This window comes from Coffea arabica, chromosome 5c (genome assembly GCF_036785885.1).
Source record: "Coffea arabica cultivar ET-39 chromosome 5c, Coffea Arabica ET-39 HiFi, whole genome shotgun sequence".
Lineage (NCBI taxonomy): Eukaryota > Viridiplantae > Streptophyta > Magnoliopsida > Gentianales > Rubiaceae > Coffea > Coffea arabica.
This window is the reverse complement of record NC_092319.1, coordinates 10,985,033-11,011,536: the sequence shown is the minus strand read 5'-3', so window position 1 is coordinate 11,011,536 and position 26,504 is coordinate 10,985,033. Positions and strand designations below refer to the sequence as shown.

Here is a 26,504-nt window from a genome sequence, read left to right as displayed (position 1 = left end):
GTCAAACCTATTTCTTGTCTATAAAACAAGAATTTCTCCTTAGGCACGCCTTGGTCAACATGTTAACACTATTATCATTTGTATGTACCTTGTGGCGACCCCACTTCCCCCTGAGGCGAACCAAAGGGTTGGCGGGCCCGTCTGCCCAACTCTCGCCAGGACTCACGCAAGCATTCTAACCCAAATCCTTTCGAAGAATATCTTAATCTATTACAAAACAACTTTTCTCGAAAAGAATCATACCTAAAAACCACATTAACTTCAGAGATAGCAATAATAAAATAACCAGTCGAGGCCCTTAAACGACCTACGTGCTACGTACCGAAGTATAAAGTCGTACCAAACCAGATAGATAACTACATAAATCCATAATACAAACTTACAAGCCAAGTAATCGAATTAGGTTTTACACATTTTTCCAGTTTCAAGTGGCAATCCAAAAGGAAAATACATTATCCTAAATAACACATTACAGCCCACAGAATAAATTATAGTATTCAAATACAATCCAAAAGAAACACATAAGTAAGCATCCAGCTTTCAGTTTCCAGAACCTATTAAGAAAAACAATAAACGTGGGGTGAGCTAAAGCTCAGTGGTGCCCCAAAACATGCAATCACATAAATCAAACAACGGATAACAATTTAAACAAATTTAATCAATTAGGAAAGCGTATAACAGCACAAGGTAGGATACAGGAGCTTTCGGGAGCCATTCTCCTCGCTTGAGATAATCTCGTAGTTGACCCTCCGTCAACTTTCACTACTTATAGTCCATGTAGATCCACTTATTTTAATCCTAACCCGTCACCATTCATACCTCTGCTTTGGGCCCGAACTTTGTCTACCGACGCAGTATACTCGAGATATACCCGTATAAAATTAGTCGAGGGATTCACCCAAAAACGTGATTGCAATCAGATTCAAGCGTCGAGAAATTCACCCAACGACGTGATTGCAATCAGATTCAAGCGTCGAGGGATTCACCCAAATGACTTTTGTAGTTAGATTCAAGCGTCGAGGGATTCACCCAACGACGTAACTACATTTAGATTCATGGTAGTTGGATACAAGAGTCGAGGGATTTTCCCAACGACGCAACTCCATTTTTGAATCAAGGATTTAGGAGAAAATATTTTGCACAAGTCACCACTCGAACGGCTAGTGCGATAAAGTACACACAGCTCACTTCGATGGATCAAAAACCAATTTTTTTCAACTTATCACATAACAAGTCAAGGAAGCAATTTAAACGATTAGGCATAGAACAAGCAGGGACACTCACCAAGAGTGGAGTTCAGATATCAAGTTGGGGATCGAAATCCGCGTCCTCGAAAAACCCTAAAAACCAAAATTTGAAACTATAAGTTTCTACTCAGTTTTTAAGCTTATAGACATTGAGGTATATTTATATACTACTAGTTCACTTTCCCTTAGAAAAATCAAGAGTTCCTTAGGTTAAAACTTGACAATAGTAGAAGAGATATTTCTTATAGTTTTCCTTGAGGTATTTTTCTAAAAAAATATATAACTAGTATTATTTTCTTGAAATAAGTCGACAACCTCTCAATATCAATGTTAGAAAGTTACTTTGAACCTTTCTCTAAAGTTACGACTTTTGCAAAAATTATCCCTAAAACTATTTTTTCAAAAATAGGGTTTCTTGCCGAGCAAGTTTTCCAAGCTTCTCACTAAAATTAGTAAAACTCGTATTTTGAAACTTTTCCTATAGTTAACTATCCAAGTGCAAAGCTTAAGGAAAGAAAAGGAATTAAAATAAGACTTAGAGTTTTCAAAAGCTATAGGACTTATTTACTATAGCTATCAAGGCTAGTTTGAGCTAAAGGAAATTATTGGGTTGGAAAGTTTTAGGCAAAACACTAGATATTGAGTTTTATAATATAATACTAACTGGAAAATATTTTTGATTACTTTGACCACAGTCACTCGAGTTCGCAAGGTCGATACAACTTCCACAGCTCCGATTCCGTTTCGAAATCATAATATGGATCGAAATATGGCAAAAATCACATAGCAAATTACTAGGGTTTCGTCAATCATTAGCCCTAGATTTTAACAAGTGCATTTCCGAATAAAATAAAATAATCAACCAAGGCTTCATCAATCATTAGCACTTGGTTTCAGCAAGCCCATCATAAGCAAATAAAAATAAAAGTAAAGCCTCCAAGACATTCCAGCAATTAACTTTCATCACCCTGTAGTACTTATAAAATCATCTAAATGGCCAAGAGTTTCATCAATCATTAGCCCTTGACAACATCAATTACTTCCAACCACAATTTAATCAAGAATTTAAACCGCAAGTAAGCTAAAGTCTCAATCCAAAACCCAATTTCAGTTTCACTAAGAAACAGGACATTCCACTAAAACAGTCTACTTCAAGAATTCACAGACAGCAGTACACCTGGAGGAAAAATGCAAAATTTCTACAGGACAAAGGTCTATGATTCTAGTTTCAAATGCCACTAACGGCGCCTTAAACGGATTTTCCTACACCAAGATATAAACATTTTATTGAGACTGGTCAGGGACATCCGAAAATCTGAAATTTCAATTTCTCACTTGTGAAAACTCCTTTTTCATTTAACACCAACATGTTTTTATTAAAACTATCCATACACTTCTTATAGAACTTCAACACTACATATTCCAAGCATTTACACCCATCATGATTCAAGGAACAATTTTAAAAAAATCAAGTTAAGTTTCCAACTCACCCTTTGGCTATCACTTAAGAATCTCCACATGTATAACACAACATTTTCTGGTTCCATTTTCAATTTATCAAATATTTCATTGCTAAACAACTTACACCACTTAAAACTTACAACTCCTCGGTATTTCTAAGCCATCATTTTCCAAGGAAAATCCAGAAATAGGTTAAAATTCCAAAAGAAAACAAACCGAAAATTTCTGATCAAACCTCTCGGCTATTCCAGAATTTTTCCAGCACTTAGGTGTTTATAAAATCCAATTTCCCTCGGCTAAACCTGGTTTTAGATACCCAAATTAGACATGCAAAAACATATCTAGCTAAATAATATTTCTAATTCAAAATTTAACTTAAACAACAGCTGTAAATTCCCAAAATTTCCATAAATTCTGTACAGCTAGCTTCGGACAAACATGCATGCAACAGATTGCATTATTATTTTATTTTCTGGTTTAAACTAGCTAATTAGCTGCATGCAGAGCTTAATTAACTTGTTATTAACCATCTAATCATGTTTATAAGCTTAACCAACACATTAAACTAAATCAGGCTGCAACAATTTAAACTAAGCTCTCGGCAGTTTCTATACTAGCACATAACAGAATTATTTTTCTTAAAAATCTCATCCGATTGCCTAACATCACATGCATGTCACTAGATAACTTAAGCTTCTTGTTTTTGACTAGCTAAACACTTAAACAACCTCAGATTGTCGCAGGAAATCAGAAATAAAATTACAATCCCAAGCCAGCTCCTTTGTAGAAATTTTCTTAACCAAACCAGAAATATTTCTCTGCTTAAACACTTCATCCGAATGCCCAATTCAACATGCATGGTCTTAATCTTCAAGTTTTCACTCAGTTAAAGACACTTAGATGTTCAGATTGTCACATAAAAACACAATTGGAGCTGCAATAACACCTCAGAGTCTCGGTAGCAACATTTTATCAAAACAGAAATTTTCCTAATGGTTTGATTTCAGCACCCGATTGCATAATCTGAACATGCAAGCTCAAATGAAGCTTGCTCAACTAATAAACAACCTAATAAGACCAGAAATTACCTCAGATAGCAGCTAAACTTTCACACGAAAATTTTCCAGAAATTTCTTCCCTAGCTCTTGGCCAAGTGCAGTCGGTGGTTCTTGTTTCCTATGTTGCGGCTGGAATTGAGTGTAGCTGGTGGATTTGTGTTCGGTTGGTTGGAGTTGGTGGAGATGAAGGTGAAAAATGGTGAAGCTTCCTGCAAATCTCCTCCCTGGCTTCCCTCCAACTCACGGCAGGATCAGAAAAATTTCTAGCAGCTCACGTTCCTTCTCCCAAGCTCACGGATGTAGCTCACTAGGTGGTTCTCTCTCTCGGATGCTCTTGATCGAATGCAGAGGAAGAGGTATGGTGTGGTTGAGGAGAGAAATTGCAGTGGTTTCGGTGGAGTGTGCAGAGAAGGAAATGAGACGGTGGGCGGTGTCTTGGTATTTAGAAAGGAAGAAATGATTTGCGGTTTGGTTTTGTGCAGAGAAGGAAACTGAATTTGTGGTCTTAAGCCGTGAGATAGATTGGATGGTTTTGTGGTGCCGCTGTTTATGAGAATGGTTTGCGTGTAAGAGTGGTTTGCATACAGATTTGGTAATAGCTGCGTGATTTGATTTGAGGTCAGAGGTTCCGTTTGGTTTGCATGGAAAGGTAAGGGTATTTTAGTCTTTTCACTTTGCTCCCTAATCTCAACTTAATTTCTCAATTCCAACTTAATTCTAAAAATCATTCTCAAGTGTAATTTGAACGCCTAATTATACCCTAATATACCTAAACCATTTTCATCGAATAATTATCGATTAAACTTGAATATTAAGGTTCCTAGAAATTCTTATATTATTTAGCGATTAAATTAGTTATTAGATTATCCAATTATTATTTCTCAAGAAGTAGAGTTAATCTAACTCAAAATTTATCGATTTAGTAATATACAGTCAAATGAAATAATAATTTAATCCCAGGTGTCACTTTGCACCTAGAAATTATTTTTACGCACTTATTTGAAAACAAAGAAAGTTAAGGATATATTTATCGAATTTTCACGCCTTAAATATGTTTATTATATTAGAATCATATTTATTTAAAATCCATTGGTTTTTATCTTAACACGAAAGTTTTTATCAGCATTTACCATTAAGAGCTAATTGGAATTAATCATAGGACTTTAAATAATTTATTTTAAGATAGTAATTCTAACGATTCAATTATCATTAATTCTAGCATAAAGGAATTAAGTAATCTAACATTTTATTTTAAGGCGAAAAAAATTATTCCAACCCTACAGATATTAATCTAGTCAAATAAAATCAAGAAATTTCATAGCTTTGGAAAATTATATTATCTTTCACGTAAACCTATTTTTACGTATTTCATTGCGAACAATTAAAAGTAATACAAAAAAAAATTATCCAAGAATAAAAGAAATGCAAATGAAATATGCACTAGTTTATATATCCATTTTTTCAGGGTTCTCACATCCTCCCCTCCTTACAAGAATTTTGTCCTCAAAATTCACACTTTCTAAGGAAATAAATCAGGGTATTTTTTCTGCATTTTCTCTTCTAATTCCCAAGTTGCTTCCTTCAGTCCATGATTTCTCCATAAAACCTTCACCAGAGGAATTTTCTTATTTCTCAGTTCCTTTACTTCTCTTTCCAAAATCTTGACTGGTCCTTCTTCATACGTTAACGTTTCATCCACTTCAATTTCTTCTAGGGGCAGCACATGACTTGGATCGGAATAATATTTCTTAAGCATGGAAACGTGAAATACATCGTAAACCTTAGCCATGCTTGCGGGTAACTTCAGCTGATATGCTACATTCCCAACTTGCCTCAGAATTTCGAAAGGTCCGATATACCTTGGTTTTAGCTTCTTACCTTTCTTAGGTACTACTCCGCCCTTCAAGGGTTTAATTCTTAGGAAGACCTTGTCTCCTACTTCGAATTCCAAATCTTTCCTCCTTGTGTCGGCGTAACTCTTTTGTCTACTCTGAGCGGTTTGAAGCCTTTCTCTAATTAGTTTCACTTTCTCCTAGGCTTCTTCTATCCAAGGTATCGCTGTTGGATCTAAAATCTTCTTTTCTCCTATTTCATCCCAATGAATCGGAGATCGACACCTTCTCCCATACAAAGCTTCATAAGGTGCCATTTGAATTGAGGCTTGATAACTGTTGTTATACGCAAATTCTACTAAGGTCATATAATTACTCCATTTACCTCCAAAATCCAATATACACGACCTCAGCAGATCCTCCAAAGTTTGAATTGTTCTTTCCGACTGCCCGTCGGTTTGGGGATGGTACGCAGTACTAAATTTCAACTTGGTCCCCAAAGACTCCTGAAATTTCTGCCAAAAACGTGAGACAAACCTTGGGTCTCGGTCAGACACAATGCTTACAGGAATACCATGTAATCTTAGGATCTCTTCTGTGTACAACTTGACCAGTTTTTCCAGAGAGAAGTTCATGCTTACTGGTAGGAAATGTGCAGATTTAGTGAGTCGGTCAACTATTACCCAAATTGCATCAAATACTTTTTGGCTTCTAGGCAGTCCCGTTACAAAATCCATTGTGATATGTTCCCATTTTCATTCAGGGATTTCTAACGGTTGCAATAAACCAGAAGGCTTCTGATACTCAGCTTTTACTTGTTGGCAGATCAAGCATCTCTGAACAAACTCCGCTACATCCTTTTTCAAACCTTCCCACCAGTACAATCCCTTCATATCATGATACATCTTGGTCACACCTGGATGTATGGTATATTTTGATCGATGTGATTCTTCCAAAATTTCTTTTCTTATCTCTTCATCTGCCGGAATCACAATACAATCTCGGAATCTCAATACACCTTCAGACCCCAATTTAAAATCTAGGATTTCCCCTTTTTGCATTTTCTCCAAATTCTTTTGAATCATAGGGTCCGATTTCTGGGCCTCCTTAATGCGCTCTAGTAATGGCGATTTTAACGATAAGTTCTCAAGTAAGATCTTCAGTTTCTCCAAACGAGGGTTCCAACCACTTATTTCTTCTAACATGTCCCACTCCTTAATCATTAATCCTGCTACTTGGGCTTTTCTACTTAGAGCGTTAGCTACTACATTAGCTTTTCCCGGGTGGTAGTTAATTGAGCAGTCATAATCTTCCAGAAATTCTACCCATCGCCTTTGCCTCAAATTTAATTCCTTTTGGGAGAATAAATACTTAAGGCTCTTATGGTCCGTATAAACCTCAAAAGTTACGCCATACAAGTAGTGTCTCCATTTCTTTAAGGCGAAAATCACTGATGTTAACTTTAGGTCATGAGTTGGGTAGTTTTGTTCGTGAGGCTTCAGTCTCCTGGAAGCATAGGCAATCATTTTACCATTTTGCATTAAAACACATCCTAGACCTTCTCCAGAAGCATCGGAGTACACGGCATAACCTTCACCTCCATCAGGTAACACCAAAACAGGAGCGAATGTTAAACGCTTCTTTAATTCCTGAAAACTTGACTCGCACTTCGGGGTCCAAATGAATCTATTGCCTTTCTTGGTTAGCTCGGTCATGGGTCCAGCAATTCTCGAAAAATCCTTGATAAATCGCCTATAGTACCCTGCTAATCCCAAGAAACTTCTAATATCAATTGGGCTTTCTGGTTGCTTCCAATTCATGACGGCCTCAACTTTTGCAGGATCCACGGCAATTCCCTCCTTGGAAATTTTATGCCCTAGAAAAGATATTTCATCAAGCCAAAACTCACACTTGCTGAATTTGGCATACAGCTTCTGCTCCCTTAATGTCTGCAAGACTATTTCCAAGTGTTTAACATGTTCCTCTCGAGTCTTAGAGTATATCAAGATATCATCAATGAAAACCACCACAAACTGATCCAGATACTTCTTAAAGACTCTCTGCATTAAATCTATGAATGCCGCTGGTGCATTAGTTAAACCAAAAGGCATGACTGCGAACTCAAAATGTCCGTATCTCGAACTAAAAGCAGTCTTGGGTATATCCTCTTTCTTAATCTTTAACTGATAATACCCTTGCCTCAAATCCAACTTAGAGAAAACTACTGATCCTTGCAGTTGATCAAACAAACTATCTATCAACGGTAGAGGGTATTTATTTTTAATTGTAATCTCATTCAATCCTCGGTAATCAATACATAACCACAAGCTTCCGTTCTTTTTCTTAACAAATAGAACGGGTGCACCCCATGGTGAATCACTCTCCTTCACAAAACCTTTCTCCAAGAGGTCTTGCAATTGAATTTTCAACTCCTTCAACTCGGCAGGAGCCATCCGGTACGGAGTTTTAGAGATTGGAGCCGTTCCAGGCACCAAATCAATCTTAAATTTCACTTCTCTTTCCGGCGGTAGAGTCTTTAGCTCTTCTGGAAAAATATCCGGAAATTCTCGTACCACTGGTACATCTTCCAACTTCACTTGATCACTGGGAGCATTAATCATGAAAGCTAAGAAACCTTGAGCTCCTTTTGACAGCATTTTCCTTGCCCGTATCCCTGAGATCATAGCAGATGATGCTAACCTACCCTTAACATCTAACCTCAGAGTTGCTTCTCCAGGTAAACAGAATTCTACCACTTTTGCTCGGCAATCCAGCTTAGCATGATATTGACCTAGGAAATCCATTCCTATGATAACATCGTACCCTTTTATGTCCAGACTAATTAGATCCACTAGCATTTTACGCTCTCCAATCCAGAATTCACAATCCTTAAAGGTTAAGCTAGTGATTATCCTCTTATCACCCATTGGTGTCCTAACTTCAAGATCGAAGGGTAATTTAACAGGTCTCACATCTATTCCAGACATAAATGATGGATTTACGAATGAATGAGTTGCACCAGTGTCAATTAACACCTTAGCTAATCGATGGAAAAAGGGGAGAGTACCTTCCACGACTTCCGAAGAATCAGGTACAGGTTGGTCATCTATAGCATACACTCTGGCAGGAACTGTTGGCCGGCTCCCTCCAGAAGTGTTTGATCTAGCGTTTGGATTACTCCCCTCCTGCATTTTTGGACATCCCGCAATTTGGTGCTCGCTACTTCCGCATTTCAAGCACTTCCCTTGCTTCTTCCAGCAACCATCTATAGTATGGCCAGGTTTCTTACAAAATGTACAACTCACTTGGGAAACTATTGCTCGGCCTCCTTGTGAGGTATTCCTAGGTTGTCCCCTTCCAATCGGTCCCACTCGGGTTCCATTATTCCGTCCCCCTGCATTCCTGGTCCCGTTTCCTCTTGCTTGGGCGCCTCGTGGTGCTCCAGGACTATTCACTCCAATGGTTCCTCGGCCCACTTTGACCGGTGGAGCATTTCCATACGTCGGCTCCCGACTACTGCTAGGAGCAAATCTCTTCTTAGCCTGAAAAGATTTCACTTGAGCCCTAGCTACTTCAACTCTCTGGGCTTTCTCGACAGCATCTGCAAAGGTATCAATCCTTACAGCAGCTAAACTTTCCTGTATCTCTACATTCAGACCCTGCACAAACCTTCTGACTCGCCTTTGCTCCGTGGTCACCAATTCAGGAGCAAAACGGGATAGTTTTGTGAACTGGACTTCATATTCGGCGACACTCATCGCCCCTTGCTTACATTTTATGAAGTCATCCTCCCTCTTTTCTTGGATAAGAGGTGGAAGAAATTTGGCATTGAACTCCCTTGTGAAGTTCGCCCAAGTCCTTGGAGTATGATTCCTGTCCCAACTAGTCCTAATCAGATTCCACCAGGAGCGAGCAGCTCCCTCAAACTGGAATGCAGCAAAAGTCACCTGCCGCTCTTCCGTGTAGTTTAAAGCTGCGAAGATGTCGGAGATTCTCTCCCACCATCCCTCAGCTATATCAGGTTCGGGTCCTCCATAGAATTTAGGAGGTCCAAACTTCAGAAACCTCTCCAGTGCCCGATTCTCAGAATCGGCTGGGCCTCCTTGGCGGTGCACTGTCCCAGAGGCTTGATGTTCAGTCAAGCGCTCCAAGACGTCAGTGATACGATTAATTGCGGTGGCCACTTGATCCCCGGCCACTCCCTCTTGCCCTTGGTCTTGATTGACCTCGGGTTCCCTATCACCACCCGCTTCCGGGTGTTGTCTAGTGGGTCTCCCACGGGTCCTTCCTACCATTTGGCGATCCATTGCCTAATTATGCCTATTACTGAAGGGTAAGATAATTAGGCAAAAATTTTATTTATAATTAATTTTTATGATTCGTTATGTGATTAAAAATCAACATGGAGATAGAGGAAAAGAAAATGAAACACTTAACATATATTTCCGTGGAACAGTCATACAATTAGCAAGTTGAAACATTTCCAAAAGTAAGGCACATAAGTTAGCAAAAATACATACAAATAATCCCTTAAAACTAAAAGTAGGGATATGGTGCCTCGGAAGCAAGTCATTCACCTAGACAAAACTTGATGACTTGACTAATGTTCCTGTTCTGATCCTACCTATCTAATACTATCAAGTCAATCCTAACCTAACCCTCAGCAGGGCTATCAGGAGCAATGTCTTCAGCCAGATCCTCCTCCGGATCCTCCTCGGCGCCTGCCTGTTCATTCTCCTGAAGGTAACTAGTGGCCTCATCCATAAGCATAGAAGCATCAGCCCTGATGCCAGCACTCCTATCTCTGATCCCCTCAGTAAGTCGGGTCACTCTAGACCTCTGTCGCTCTATCTCCAATTGAGCAACCTCCAGCATATTATGCTCAGCAGTTAGCCTAATCTCCAAATCGGCTATGCGGTCGAACTGGGTATCCACCATGATACTCAGCTCCTCCACATCCTGGGTCAAGGTGTGGTTAGCGTCCCACAAGTGGCGGTGCTCATCATCAAGAGATAATACCAACGCGTTGGGATACGCGTACGTGACCCTACATTGGCACCTAGGGTGCCTATCAGCTGGGGAGTATCGAACTCGGTCTCCTCCTCCTCGAGGTCTATAGGAAATGGATCTTAGCGGTTCTACGTGTCCATTAGCCTCGCTACTACCATTAGCATGCCCATTTCCATTCTCCATACCTGCAAAGTAATCAACACTTAAAGATTAGAACTTAACTAACTAACCGGATCGTATATTACTTAAGGTATTTCTAGTGATCTCAAAACTTATTCCTAGAGAGGATTAGGGTTTCTAGCACACCTAATATGTCTTTCAAATAACTTTTCAAACCTAAGCTCTGATACCACCTGTGGCGACCCCACTTCCCCCTGAGGCGAACCAAAGGGTTGGCGGGCCGTCTGCCCAACTCTCGCCAGGACTCACACAAGCATTCTAACCCAAATCCTTTCGAAGAATATCCTAATCTATTACAAAACAACTTTTCTCGAAAAGAATCATACCTAAAAACCACATTAACTTCAGAGATAGCAATAATAAAATAACCAGTCGAGGCCCTTAAACGACCTACGTGCTACGTACCGAAGTATAAAGTCGTACCAAACCAGATAGATAACTACATAAATCCATAATACAAACTTACAAGCCAAGTAATCGAATTAGGTTTTACACATTTTTCCAGGTTCAAGTGGCAATCCAAAAGGAAAATACATTATCCTAAATAACACATTACAGCCCACAGAATAAGTTATAGTATTCAAATACAATCCAAAAGAAAAACATAAGTAAGCATCCAGCTTTCAGTTTCCAGAACCTGTTAAGGAAAACAATAAACGTGGGGTGAGCTAAAACTCAGTGGTGCCCCAAAACATGCAATCACATAAATCAAACAACGGATAACAATTTAAACAAATTTAATCAATTAGGAAAGCATATAACAGCACAAGGTAGGATACAGGGACTCTCGGGAGCCATTCTCCTCGCTTGAGATAATCTCGTAGTTGACCCTCCGTCAACTTTCACTACTTATAGTCCATGTAGATCCACTTATTTTAATCCTAACCCGTCACCATTCATACCTCTGCTTCGGGCCCGAACTTCGTCTACCGACGCAGTATACTCGAGATATACCCGTATAGAATTAGTCGAGGGATTCACCCAAAGACGTGATTGCAATCAGATTCAAGCGTCGAGAAATTCACCCAAGGACGTGATTGCAATCAGATTCAAGCGTCGAGGGAGACTTTTGTAGTTAGATTCAAGCGTCGAGGGATTCACCCAACGACGTAACTACATTTAGATTCATGGTAGTTGGATACAAGAGTCGAGGGATTCTCCCAACGACGCAACTCCATTTTTGAATCAAGGATTTAGGAGAAAATATTTTGCACAAGTCACCACTCGAACGGCTAGTGTGATAAAGTACACACAGCTCACTTCGATGGATCAAAAACCAATTTTTTTCAACTTATCACATAACAAGTCAAGGAAGCACTTTAAACGATTAGGCATAAAACAAGCAGGGACACTCACCAAGAGTGGAGTTCAGATATCAAGTTGGGGATCGAAATCCGCGTCCTCGAAAAACCCTAAAAACCAAAATTTGAAACTATAAGTTTCTACTCAGTTTTTAAGCTTATAGACATTGAGGTATATTTATATACTACTAGTTCACTTTCCCTTAGAAAAATCAAGAGTTCCTTAGGTTAAAACTTGACAATAGTAGAAGAGATATTTCTTATAGTTTTCCTTGAGGTATTTTTCTAAAAAAAAAATATAACTAGTATTATTTTCTTGAAATAAGTCGACAACCTCTCAATATTAATGTTAGAAAGTTACTTTGAACCTTTCTCTAAAGTTACGACTTTTGCAAAAATTATCTCTAAAACTATTTTTCCAAAAATAGGGTTTCTTGCCGAGCAAGTTTTCCAAGCTTCTCACTAAAATTAGTAAAACTCGTATTTTGAAACTTTTCCTATAGTTAACTATCCAAGTGCAAAGCTTAAGGAAAGAAAATGAATTAAAATAAGACTTAGAGTTTTCAAAAGCTATAGGACTTATTTACTATAGCTATCAAGGCTAGTTTGAGCTAAAGGAAATTATTGGGTTGGAAAGTTTTAGGCAAAACACTAGATATTGAGTTTTATAATATAATACTAACTGGAAAATATTTTTGATAACTTTGACCACAGTCACTCGAGTTCACAAGGTCGATACAACTTCCACAGCTCCGATTCCGTTTCGAAATCATAATATGGATCGAAATATGGCAAAAATCACATAGCAAATTACTAGGGTTTCGTCAATCATTAGCCCTAGATTTCAACAAGTGCATTTCTGAATAAAATAAAATAATCAACCAAGGCTTCATCAATCATTAGCACTTGGTTTCAGCAAGCCCATCATAAGCAAATAAAAATAAAAGTAAAGCCTCCAAGACATTCCAACAATTAACTTTCATCACCCTGTAGTACTTATAAAATCATTCAAATGGCCAAGGGCTTCATCAATCATTAGCCCTTGACAACATCAATTACTTCCAACCATAATTTAATCAAGAATTTAAACCGCAAGTAAGCTAAAGTCTCAATCCAAAACCCAATTTCAGTTTCACTAAGAAACAGGACATTCCACTAAAACAGTCTACTTCAAGAATTCACAGACAGCAGTACACCTGGAGGAAAAATGCGAAATTTCTACAGGACAAAGGTCTATGATTCTAGTTTCAAATTCCACTAACGGCGCCTTAAACGGATTTTCCTACACCAAGATATAAACATTTTATTGAGACTGGTCAGGGACATCCGAAAATCTGAAATTTCAATTTCTCACTTGTGAAAACTCCTTTTTCATTTAACACCAACATGTTTTTATTTAAACTATCCATACACTTCTTATAGAACTTCAAAACTACATATTCCAAGCATTTACACCCATCATGATTCAAGGAACAATTTTAAAAAAATCAAGTTAAGTTTCCAACTCACCCTTGGGCTATCACTTAAGAATCTCCACATGTATAACACAACATTTTCTGGTTCCATTTTCAATTTATCAAATATTTCATTGCTAAACAACTTACACCACTTAAAACTTACAACTCCTCGGTATTTCTAAGCCATCATTTTCCAAGGAAAATCTAGAAATAGGTTAAAATTCCAAAAGAAAACAAACTGAAAATTTCTGATCAAACCTCTCGGCTATTCCAGAATTTTTCCAGCACTTAGGTGTTTATAAAATCCAATTTCCCTCGGCTAAACCTGGTTTTAGATACCCAAATTAGACATGCAAAAACATATCTAGCTAAATCATATTTCTAATTCAAAATTTAACTTAAACAACAGCTGCAAATTCCCAAAATTTCCATAAATTCTGTACAGCTAGCTTCGGACAAACATGCATGCAACAGATTGCATTATTATTTTATTTTCTGGTTTAAACTAGCTAATTAGCTGCATGCAGAGCTTAATTAACTTGTTATTAACCATCTAATCATGTTTATAAGCTTAACCAACACATTAAACTAAATCAGGCTGCAACAATTTAAACTAAGCTCTCGGCAGTTTCTATACTAGCACATAACAGAATTATTTTTCTTAAAAATCTCATCCGATTGCCTAACATCACATGCATGTCACTAGATAACTTAAGCTTCTTGTTTTTGACTAGCTAAACACTTAAACAACCTCAGATTGTCGCAGGAAATCAGAAATAAAATTACAATCCCAAGCCAGCTCCTCGGTAGAAATTTTCTTAACCAAACCAGAAATATTTCTCTGCTTAAACACTTCATCCGAATGCCCAATTCAACATGCATGGTCTTAATCTTCAAGTTTTCACTCAGTTAAAGACACTTAGATGTTCAGATTGTCACATAAAAACACAATTGGAGCTGCAATAACACCTCAGAGTCTCGGTAGCAACATTTTATCAAAACAGAAATTTTCCTAATGGTTTGATTTCAGCACCCGATTGCATAATCTGAACATGCAAGCTCAAATGAAGCTTGCTCAACTAATAAACAACCTAATAAGACCAGAAATTACCTCAGATAGCAGCTAAACTTTCACACGAAAATTTTCCAGAAATTTCTTCCCTAGCTCTCGGCCAAGTGCAGTCAGTGGTTCTTGTTTCCTATGTTGCGGCTGGAATTGGGTGTAGCTGGTGGATTTGTGTTCGGTTGGTTGGAGTTGGTGGAGATGAAGGTGAAAAATGGTGAAGCTTCCTGCAAATCTCCTCCCTGGCTTCCCTCCAACTCACGGCAGGATCAGAAGAATTTCTAGCAGCTCACGTTCCTTCTCCCAAGCTCACGGATGCAGCTCACTAGGTGGTTCTCTCTCTCGGATGCTCTTGATCGAATGCAGAGGAAGAGGTATGGTGTGATTGAGGAGAGAAATTGCAGTGGTTTCAGTGGAGTGTGCAGAGAAGGAAATGAGACGGTGGGCGGTGTCTTGGTATTTAGAAAGGAAGAAATGATTTGCGGTTTGGTTTTGTGCAGAGAAGGAAACTGAATTTGTGGTCTTAAGCCGTGAGATAGATTGGATGGTTTTGTGGTGCCGCTGTTTATGAGAATGGTTTGCGTGTAAGAGTGGTTTGCGTACAGATTTGGTAATAGCTGCGTGATTTGATTTGAGGTCAGAGGTTCCGTTTGGTTTGCATGGAAAGGTAAGGGTATTTTAGTCTTTTCACTTTGCTCCCTAATCTCAACTTAATTTCTCAATTCCAACTTAATTCTAAAAATCATTCTCAAGTGTAATTTGAACGCCTAATTACACCCTAATATACCTAAACCATTTTCATCGAATAATTATCGATTAAACTTGAATATTAAGGTTCCTAGAAATTCTTATATTATTTAGCGATTAAATTAGTTATTAGATTATCCAATTATTATTTCTCAAGAAGTAGAGTTAATCTAACTCAAAATTTATCGATTTAGTAATATACAGTCAAATGAAATAATAATTTAATCCCAGGTGTCACTTTGCACCTAGAAATTATTTTTACGCACTTATTTGAAAACAAAGAAAGTTAAGGATATATTTATCGAATTTTCACGCCTTAAATATGTTTATTATATTAGAATCATATTTGTTTAAAATCCATTGGTTTTTATCTTAACACGAAAGTTTTTATTAGCATTTACCATTAAGAGCTAATTGGAATTAATCATAGGACTTTAAATAATTTATTTTAAGATAGTAATTCTAACGATTCAATTATCATTAATTCTAGCATAAAGGAATTAAGTAATCTAACATTTTATTTTAAGGCGAAAAAAATTATTCCAACCCTAAAGATATTAATCTAGTCAAATAAAACCAAGAAATTTCATAGCTTTGGAAAATTATATTATCTTTCACGTAAACCTATTTTTACGTATTTCATTGCGAACAATTAAAAGTAATACAAAAAAAAATTATCCAAGAATAAAAGAAATGCAAATGAAATATGCACTAGTTTATATATCCATTTTTTCAGGGTTCTCACATACCTTCTCAAGTGTCAACAATTTGGAATCTAGTATTTTCCGAATCCAATGATATCTCACATCAATGTGTTTTGATCGATAGTGAAATGTAGAGTTCTTACACAAATGAATAGCGCTCTGACTGTCACAATAAAGATTATACTTCTCTTGCTTCATATCCAATTCCTAAAGGAATTTCTGTAATCAAAGAATCTCCTTGCATGCTTCAGTGATTACGATATACTCTGCCTCTATACTGAAAAGGGCGATGTACTTTTGTAATTTACTTTGACATGACACTACTCTCCCTGCAAAAATCACCAAGTATACAGATGTGAACTTCCTATTGTCAAGATCATCTGTCATATATGTATCGGTGTACCCATCTAGCATAGTTTTATCATTGTCGAAACACCAACACAATTTGGGAGTTTCCTTGAGATATTTGAAAATCCATTTGACCGTATTTCAATGTTTCTTACAAGGATTATAGAGATACCGACTGACTATTTCGACTGTATGAGCAATATCTGGCTTAGTGCAAACCATGGCATGCATCAAACTACAAACCACCGACGCATAAGAAACCTTCCTCATGCCTTCTTTGTCTTTCTTACTTATAGGACATTGTTTAATATTTAACTTAAAGAGATCTGCAAGTGGAGTAGAGACTTCCTTAACTTTGCTCATGTTAAACCTGTCAAGCACTTTCTCAATATACTTTTCTTGAGACAACCAAAGCTTTCTATTTTGCCTGTGTCGTGAGATTTTCATCCCTAGTATCTGTCTAGCTGGATCCAAATCTTTCATTACAAAATATTTATGTAACTCCTTTTTTAACCTTTCAATTTTCATAGTATCACGGTCAACAATCAACATCATCAACATATAGTAAAAGAATAATAAAATTACCATCTGAAAAATTTTTCACATAAACACAGTGATCAGCTGTCGTCCTGTGCTACTCGTGGTCTACCATAAAGGAGTTAAATTTTTTGTACCACTGTCTCGGTGCCTGTTTCAACCCATATAAACTCTTCTTGAGATGGCATACAAGGTTTTTCTTGCCACTTTCTTTGAACCCCTCCGGTTGATCTATGTAGATCTTCTCTTCTAAGTCACCATGCAAGAAGGCCGTCTTTACATCAAGTTGCACAATCTCTAAATTTAAACTAGATGTAATATCCAGAACAACTCGAATTGACGACATCTTTACCACAGGAAAGAAAATTTCTTCAAAGTCAACACCCTTTTTTTAGCTAAATCCCTTCACAAATAATCTTGCTTTATATTTTGGTTGTGAGTTATGCTCCTGAGTTTTCAATTTGTAAATTTATTTGTTTTTCAGAACTCTCTTACTCTTAGGCAGTTTCACTAAATCATAAGTGTGATTCTCACGCAGAGACACCATTTCTTGTTGCATGACTCGCAATCATTCTTCTTTATTCTTATGCTCTAGAGCCTCACAATAGCACTCTGGCTCTCCTCCATCTGTTAACAACACATATTTATGAGAATTATATCTACTAGAATGTCTCCTCTCTCAGGTAGATCTCCCAAATTCATCTTGTGGTGGTAGTGATGGAGTAGGTGGTGCCTCATGCTCAGGTTCATCAGCAGCAGGATTATCACCACCATCAATATCCTCTCTCTGCTCTGTCTCAACTTTCCCTTGATTAAAATCAACAGGTATTGGAACTTGATCTAGATCTAGATTTGAACTAGAAGGAATATCATCTGAGGATTTTGAGTTGTCACATTTTTCAATGTCTTCAAGGATGACAACATCTTTGCTCCTGATCACCTTCTTATCAATAGAATTATACAATCTATAATCAAAATTTTTATGTCCATAACCCAAGAAAATACACTGTTTTGATTTTACATCAAGTTTTGACCTCTCATTTTTTAGAATATAACCAAATGCCCAACAACCAAAAACTCTCAAGTGCTTAAAAGATACATTTTTTTCCATCCATACTCTCTCTGGGATGTCACCATCTAGAGGAACTGATGGAGAAGATTAATCAAATCGGCTGCAGTCCTCATTGCCTTACCCAAAAAGAATTTGGGCAACTTAGCATTAGAGAGCACACATCTGACCCGCTCAGTGATGGATCTATTCATCCTTTCTGTTACTTCATTCTCTTGAGGAATTTTTGACACAGTCTTCTCCAATCTAATCCCACGGGACTTGCAATAGAATCAAATAGTTCTTTATACTCACTACCATTATCAGCACGTACACACTTTAACTGTTTACCAGTTTCTCTTTCAATTTTGTTATGAAAATCTTTAAACACATCCAAAATCTGATCTTTAGTTTTCAAAACAAAACACCAAACCTTTCTAGCAAAGTCATCAATAAAAGTTACAAAATAAACAGCACCACCAAGAGACTTATCTTTCATATAGTAAACATCAGTGTGCACCAACTCTAACGGATTCAATTTTCGAGATGGAGAAAAATTTTCAAATGCAATTCTGTGTTGTTTCTCATAAATACAGTCAACACAAGATTTAAGTGCATTATCTCTAATTTCAACTAGGAGTTACTTGCGAACAAATGTTTGAATCCCCTTTTCACCCATGTGTCCAAGTTGCATATGCCAAAGGTCAATTGAGAAATCACGAACTGCATTCACTTCTCCCTTCCTCAACTTGGCTTGCATCACGTAGAGGGTACTATGCTTCTTTCCTCTGGCAACAACGATTTCTTTTGCTGAGTTTCCATTTGTCTTCATCTTGCGAAGCTATAGTAGCCCTCATCGTCAAGTTTTCCTGTAGAAATAAGGTTAAGGCGAATATCAGGAACATATCAAACATTTCTCAAGATCAGTTGGCATCCGATATCTGTGTCTAAGTGTATGTTTCCCATGCCAACAACTTTGCATGAGACCTCATTTCCCATCCTAACATAGACAAAGTCTCGTTCGGTATAGGTTGAGAAAAAATGCCTGTGTGGAATAACATGGTAGGATGCACCCGAATCAACTATCCAATCATTGTTATAACAGATAATATTCACCTGATCATCATCACAGAACACAAACATGTCATCATGAGCTGCCACAACTGCTGTAGTCTCCTCATCATCTTTTCCCTTCGCCTTACCCTTTTTCTCAGCCTGATCCCATTTTAAAATTCTACACTCTTTCATATAATACTCATTCTTTTTACAATAATAGTACGCAGTATTTTTTTCGCAACTTAGACTTGCCTTTGAATTTGTCATTCCTGTTATGGGGTCCTCTATTTTTACTTCTCTCTTTTCTTTCTTTCTTTTCTGTCACCAGGGGCTAGGACTCATAGACAATTTTTTGTTCCTTCTTCTTGAACTTTTCATTCATCATGATCCCTTTTGCAATAACCATAGTTAACACACCATTGGGAGTTCAATTACTAACGGAGACCACCATGGTTTCCCAACTGTCCGGTAATGAATTAAATAATAATAGAGTTTGCATTTCATCATCCAAGTTCAAATTCAATGTAGTTGCCTGATTTATTAATCCCTGAAAATTACTCAAGTGCTCAGTCATATCTTTCCCATTTTTATATCTCATCCGAGTAATATGCTTCAGACAACTAGTTTTGTTCAAACCGGCCTTCCGTTCATACATACTCTCAAGTTTTTTTCACAATACATCAACCCTGGTGTCATTAGCAAAGTGCTGAAAAATACTCTGACCAATCTATTTTCTAATATTACGAACAGTTTTTCTGTACATAACATCCCATTTTTTATCACTCATATCAGTTGGTCTACCCTAATCCCTTAGAATAGGTTCAAACAAGTCTCTATAATACAGATAATCTTCCATTCTAGACTTCCAAATCGAATAATTAGTTGTATTTAATTTTATCATACAATCACTATCCGAATAATCTATTTTTAACTAGTATAACTGAGCAGCTCAACCTAACTGTTCTGATACCACCTGTTGGGAAAGGGGTACCGGTGCAAGTACACAATATCAGAGTAAACCCAAGATAAATTACTCTTTTTCCAAGAACTAGTTAAAATAGAAATAAATCAAATCACTAAATAATAATGTCAGCAGTGATAATAAAATGTAAGAAAAATAAAAGACACAGGACACAAAACATTTTACGTGAAAATTTCAAATTGAAAAAAATCACGGGATCTAGTCCAGTCAAAAACTATCACAATAATGGAAATACACAAGTCTACCCGAAATATTCGGATGACAATAATATTACTAATATCAACCAAGCAAAATTATTGTAAAATCACCCTCAAAAATTACAACTGTTAAAGAAGTGAGTTTAGAAAAGTGTTACCAAATGAAAAGAAAATCTAAAATCTGAATCAGTAGATGAGTAGAGCCTGATGAGAGGATCACATGGATAAAATTTCGTCTAAATCGAGTTTCGAATCATCCTCCAATCAAAGACCTTGAAGTTTCTCTCTCTTTCTCTAGCCTCTTTTCTCTCTCTCTCTCTCTCATCGTTTTTCCTCCAAGCTAGCAAAAAGTGACGGCTATTCTTTTTTCTTCTCCGTTGATAGCTTGTGCGACTGAAGCTTTTTTTCCTTTATAAAGAATGAAAACCTATAGCTTTGTATTATGGTGTGGCCCACAAACCCAACAATAAACAACCAGAAAACAAAAAAATGGACAAAAGTGATTTGATTCAAATGGTTAAAAACCAAATCAATTAGAGTTGTGGAATAGATTTTAGGTTTTAGAAATTGATTACCAAACTGAATCACAATTGAAAGTTGTTTATGTCATTTACCTATATGTGATTTACAAAATTTTCAAGAAGCCCATTGGGAAAGTCCTGTAATTGGTAAAATGGGTCAATGCCTGGCATACAAAAAAGAAAAAAAAAAGCAAATATAAAAGAAAAGAAAGCAAAGATTTAAACATAAGAAAATAAACTAAAACTATATATCATTGTTTCGAGTAAGGCAATCAATTGTACTTTCCAGTCGGATTTTAACAAGTCTAAACACAACTCAGAAAAGAAATAGAAATTTTCAAACTTGTAGTTCTTAGCTCAAACAAAATTCACAAATATATATTGGGGCTTTTGACCTGCTTCGAGCTTGGGCCAAACTTACAATTAGTATACAATTATATATAATAATATACATAAATATATATATAAGTTTTTTTTTACATATTTTCAATTATAACATACTGAGAGTTATGTATATAATATAAATTCAGTGACATATGTAATTTTTTTGGCCAAACTTTAAATTGGCTAGGTCATAAAACCCAAATTCAATTCATTATTAAATCGGTCTCACAATTACTCCCAAATTTTGTTCTTCCTAATTAAGTATGAGCTTCGGCGCCAATGTTTTGGACCAATTAGAGCCGGCTTCTTTGACATTTGACAGCTCTAGCTTTCTGTAAGGTCTGTATGTCACACGTTCCTTTAATTTCTGGAAAAAAAAAAAAGACTAGGTTCATCTACTCGTAAAATAGTTGGTCACCATGAAAGGCTTAAGATTTTATTTGAATGTAGGTCAAGGGATCAAATCTCTTTATCTATATTCTAAAAATTCAGAATTTCCTGTTGGGTTCCCTCCTTAACCCCTTTGGATCCACTCCTTCCCCCCTCCTATAGAGCAGGAGTTGGTGTAATATAAAATCTATCATATTCGGTGTAAAAAAAAAAAAAAAAAAAAAAAGAAGGACATTGATGGTTCAACCAAAAAAGGAGATTGGTGGTTCAACACGCATCTTGACTTTCCTGAATGTGCACCAATGTGACTACGTCAAAGAAATTTCCTACCGCATATTTCCGGTCTTGGTACTTCATAGTCAACATAGCTAGTTAGTTTCGTGGCTTCCAAAGAGTGAATATTTTTAATTGAGATTGTAATTCTACGTTGCATTCCTTTTCTAGTCCATTAGGCCTTAGTGAAGATACTGAATTTGCTCAACAATTCCACCTGTGAAATGAGTTTTCGATTTCAACTTTCATATGTTTTCCTGTGTTATGGTTTATATTTCCTAAACTTCGTAGCATTAATCAAGCCAACTACAGTCAGCAGTTCCATCAGTTCCTCAAATGGGACTGACGAGCAAGCTTTGCTTGCCATCAAGTTTCAAATTGAGAGCGATCCATTTCAGTTCTTGACTTCTTGGAATAATTCGTTTCACTTTTGCAGTTGGCATGGTGTCAGGTGCAACACCATGGATCAAAGAGTGACTGCCTTGAATTTGTCATCGCTGGAGATCGGGGGTGCTCTGCCCACTTCCATAGGTAACCTGACTTTTCTTGAGGAACTCATCCTTGATAATAATTTGTTTCATGGCACAATACCTCGTGAGCTCAGTCAACTTGTACATCTGCAGCATATTTCACTTTACAATAACTCTTTCCATGGTGAAATTCCCGGGAACTTAACTTACCCGGCCATCAGAATCATCAATTTGGAGAGAAACAATCTTGAAGGTGAAATACCTGCTGAGCTAGGTTCATCGAAAAATCTCCTTGAGTTGTATCTTTCTAACAATCAGTTCAAAGGAACAATACCACGTTCACTGGGGGATTTGGCTGATTTACGTGTCCTTAGTGTATCTGATAACTTTCTTGAAGGAAGCATTCCTGAAGAACTTGGAAAGTTATCCAATTTGGAGTTTCTTAAACTGTCTTCCAACAAATTGTCCGGTGTAGTGCCCATGCAGCTTTTCAAAATCTCATCAATACAGTATCTTAATCTTGCCTCCAACCATTTAAATGGCATTTTCCCCTCAGATTTTGGTCTGAACCATTCAAGACTTCATACTTTTGTTGTTGCAGAAAATCAGTTTTTTGGATCCCTGCCTCTATCCATTGCCAATGCTTCAGGCATTGTGATTTTGGACATTGGTGCAAATGCTTTATCAGGACCTATACCCATGAATATTGGAAATCTTAAACATTTGCAACGGTTAGATTTTTCAAAGAATCCACTTGGAAGTACTGATAGCACTGGCTTAAACTTTCTGACATCCTTGACAAATTGCACTAATTTGAGAATTCTACATTTGAATGCTAACAATCATGGAGGTGCTTTGTCCAGTTCCGTTGCGAATCTTTCCACCAAACTTACATCCCTAAGGCTTGACAAAAACTATATAACTGGGGGAATCCCTGATAACCTAGAGAACCTTGTCAACCTAGACAATCTGGCAATGAGTCAGAACATGCTCACAGGGCGAATCCCTACGTTTATTGGCAAACTTACCAGGCTAGAGGGACTGTATCTTTCAGGAAACAAATTCATTGGAGAGATCCCAGGTTCGATTGGAAATATCACTCAGCTAAGTGTCCTTGAAATGCGAGGAAATGTTTTAGATGGAAGCATACCTGTTTCTTTGGGTAACTGTACAAGATTGCAAGGATTGGATCTTTCACATAATAGACTTACTGGCGTCATACCTGAAGAAGTTTTTGGCCTGTCTTCACTCACTTACAATCTCAACTTAGCACATAACCTTCTCAGTGGACCTTTACCATCAGTGGTGGCTAAATTGAAAAATCTTGGGAGCTTGGACATTTCAAACAACAGATTGTCTGGAGAACTTCCTGTCTCCATTGGCGATTGTCAATTTCTGGAGTTTCTTAGTCTTCAGGGTAATGTTTTAAATGGTCAGATTCCTGAATCATTGGACGGCTTGATGAGCATTCAACTCCTAGATCTTTCAAGAAATAACTTTTCCGGTATCATTCCTCAGACACTAGCATCACCGTTTCACTATATACTGTATCTGAACCTTTCTTTCAATTTTTTGGAAGGCGAAGTTCCAAATGAAGGTCTATTTCATAACTCTACAGCTTTTTCAGTCGTTGGAAATGAAAAGCTATGTGGAGGTAAAAAATCGTTACAGTTGCCAGAGTGTCAGGGGAAAATTTCGTCACCGAAAAACAACGCGGGCTTTAAACCATTGTCCAAGAGAGTTTTGATCCCTCTGTGTATTGGTTTCCTTATCTTTTTAATGCTAGCTTACATTTACTTTTGCCACTGGTGGACAAGAAAGATGAACATTTCCAGCCCTGTAACTTCAGACTCTTCTCCAGGAGATCAATATCCTAAACTTTCTTACACCGAACTGCTTCAGGCTACTGATGGCTTTTCTCCAAGCAATTTGATTGCTACGGGAAGATATAGTTCTGTCTACAAGGGGATTCTCAAGTACAGAGAGGAAACAGTTGCTGTGAAGGTAATCAACCTTCAACAACGAGGATCCAGAAAGAGTTTTGTTGCTGAATGTGAAGCACTGAGGAATATTCGTCACAGAAATATTCTTAAGATAATTACATCTTGCTCAGGCACAGATTCCAAAGGAAATGAATTTAAAGCCTTGGTATATGAATTCATGCCCAATGGGAGCTTGGAGAGCTGGTTACATCCAAGTTCGTCTAACTTGCAGCAGCCAAAGAAGTTGAACCTGATTCAGAGGCTAAATGTTGCCATAGATGTTGCCACGGCATTCGTTTATCTTCACCACTGCTGTGAATTACCAGTCATTCATCGGGATTTAAAGCCGAGTAACATTCTTCTTGATGATCAACTCTGTGCTCATTTAGGTGACTTTGGGTCTGCAAGATCTCTTTTGCTTGCCATTGATAGATCCACGCATATACGAATCCGTACAAGGACAATTGGGCTTGTAGGAACACTCGGATATGTTGCTTTAGGTGATTATCATATACCCTATCACCTTCAATTTTTACAAATGCACAAGTAGTATGGTTTGTCTTGATATCTCTCTTATGTCAAAGTCTCAAAAAGATTCCAAAGACATATTTGCTCAGCTACTACTAAAGCGATGCAAAATCTATTCTTCATTGGGCATCTGTTATCTGACACATGCAATTGACATAAGTTTGCTTGAAATCCACATATTTTGGAGCATTACTACCAGTATGATGCTTTGATATTTGTATTTTGGAGCATTACTACCATTATTCTTCCTTTTTTTTTTTGCAAAAGCAGAATGTGGCATGGGTGGACCAACATCAACACTTGTTGATGTCTACAGCTATGGTATCCTGTTGTTGGAGATGTTTACTGGAAAAAGGCCCACAGACAGCATGTTCAAAGAAGACTTTTGCCTTCATAACTATGTGAAGATGGCACTCCCAGATCAAGTTATGAGGATTGCTGATCCTAAACTATCATCAGAATGTCAAAATGTGTCAGGTATGATGGCCAATCAAACTCAGACCAGATCAAGAGGCACTTATAGGTTTGAAAAGTGCTTGGCTTCAATTCTCTATATCGGGGTCAAATGTTCAGCTCAATCACCAAGAGGAAGAATGGACATAGCTGCTGCTTTAATGGAATTACAAGCTGCTAGAGATGGATTTCTTATTGCGGATGAAAAGACAAATAAGGATGATTGAGAGAGAGCAGAAGCGTACGATGTCCAGGACCAGTTAAATTTTAAGCTAATATGAGGAAGTATGAAGGCTGCAAATCAATTTTGGCTTACTTCCTGTGAGTTGTGCTCCCATGAATAGCTGCTGATAGTGCACATTACCCATCAATAGCTGCAGATAGTGCAAGTTAAGTAGCTCGTGAAAGTAGTGAAACTATAGTAGCTGCTAAAACACAAATTTTCAAAGTAAAATGTCCCATATTGCTGGTTATCTATAGATACATTTAAGTTCTGGATTCTCTTTTTAAATGTCACGTGAATTTTTCCAGGTGAGAATTGATTTTTGATCTTAGGAATGATGGGATGGGAAAAAAGATTTCCGTTCTTGAAGCTAGTTTACTTGATTGTTAATTTGCAATTGAAACCTTTTTATATAGAAACCAAGGGGTTGGGTCCCCATAAATATATCATCTGATTTTGCAAAATGGAATTACATTTTCAGCCTTCAGGAGAGATTGATGGCCTTTAGTCAATAGCCAGATTTACTAAGCCTATATTGGTAAGATTGCCGTAAGTAAAGCTTAGTAGAACTATCAGGAAGGGAATAAAGCTCTGGTCAGATTCTCTCCAAAAGTGTTTTGACAGTTTTCTATCATTCAGCACTTTCTAGCCATTTCTTGGATGCTCATTTTCTTCCTTTCAAGTACTCCATTTTGTTGTGGATTCGTTACTGCTGAGAAATTGTACGTTATCCAATTCTCATCACAATAGTTCTCAGAAGAGAGTTTTTATATTAGGTCACTCCTTAAGAGATTTGATGATTCATCCTTTTTCATTTTGTACTTTCTTACACCATGAAACAATCATATTAAAAGCATCACTTTTATTTGAAAGTAGGAACATCCAAGTAAATATGTTAAAAGCATTGCTTTTATTTTGTTTTGCTGACTATTCGTGCGGTTATGAAAGATAATATTCAATGGTGGATTAGGTCCGGATTGGTGCGCTTTTGTTATGATATATGGCTTCTTGATAAACTTCTTGTGGAGGTTTGTAACCTTACTCGCCCTCAT

The 26,504-nt window shown here is 37.3% G+C and overlaps 2 protein-coding genes across 6 annotated transcripts; one reads left to right on the top strand and one right to left on the bottom strand.

Annotated features, from left to right (window-relative positions):
* Positions 1 to 337: 337 nt before the first annotated feature.
* LOC113688828 (uncharacterized) lies at positions 338 to 15,258 on the bottom strand. Of its 5 annotated transcripts, XR_011814984.1 has the most exons (4): positions 14,658 to 15,240; positions 12,145 to 12,200; positions 1,285 to 1,340; positions 338 to 554 (listed from the first exon to the last, which is right to left on the bottom strand). XR_011814984.1 is itself a non-coding variant. In XM_072050561.1 (3 exons), exon 3 carries the CDS (start codon positions 10,789 to 10,791, stop codon positions 10,252 to 10,254), a length of 540 nt encoding a protein of 179 aa, XP_071906662.1. In that variant the 5' UTR covers positions 10,792 to 11,425; positions 12,145 to 12,200; positions 14,658 to 15,254; the 3' UTR covers positions 10,010 to 10,251. The 5 variants fall into 5 exon arrangements, 2 of the variants coding, with proteins under 2 accessions (XP_071906662.1, XP_071906663.1); XR_011814983.1 differs by lacking the exons at positions 12,145 to 12,200; positions 14,658 to 15,240 and adding an exon at positions 3,797 to 4,297; XM_072050561.1 differs by lacking the exons at positions 338 to 554; positions 1,285 to 1,340 and adding an exon at positions 10,010 to 11,425 and having other exon boundaries at positions 14,658 to 15,254.
* A 6,649-nt stretch (positions 15,259 to 21,907) lies between these two features.
* LOC113689909 (receptor kinase-like protein Xa21) lies at positions 21,908 to 25,767 on the top strand. Its single transcript, XM_027207712.2, has 2 exons — positions 21,908 to 24,748; positions 25,047 to 25,767. Exons 1-2 carry the CDS (start codon positions 22,021 to 22,023, stop codon positions 25,454 to 25,456), a joined length of 3,138 nt encoding a protein of 1,045 aa, XP_027063513.1. The 5' UTR covers positions 21,908 to 22,020; the 3' UTR covers positions 25,457 to 25,767.
* Positions 25,768 to 26,504: the final 737 nt, after the last annotated feature.

What these genes read in the sequence shown, in the direction of transcription:
- LOC113688828 (XM_072050562.1), bottom strand. Translation starts at nt 10,791, where the DNA reads ATGGAGAATGGAAATGGGCATGCTAATGGTAGTAGCGAGGCTAATGGA.
- LOC113689909 (XM_027207712.2), top strand. Translation starts at nt 22,021, where the DNA reads ATGAGTTTTCGATTTCAACTTTCATATGTTTTCCTGTGTTATGGTTTA. An exon ending in ACTCGGATATGTTGCTTTAG is followed by an intron (nt 24,749 to 25,046) that starts GTGATTATCATA and finishes TTGCAAAAGCAG; the next exon opens with AATGTGGCATGGGTGGACCA.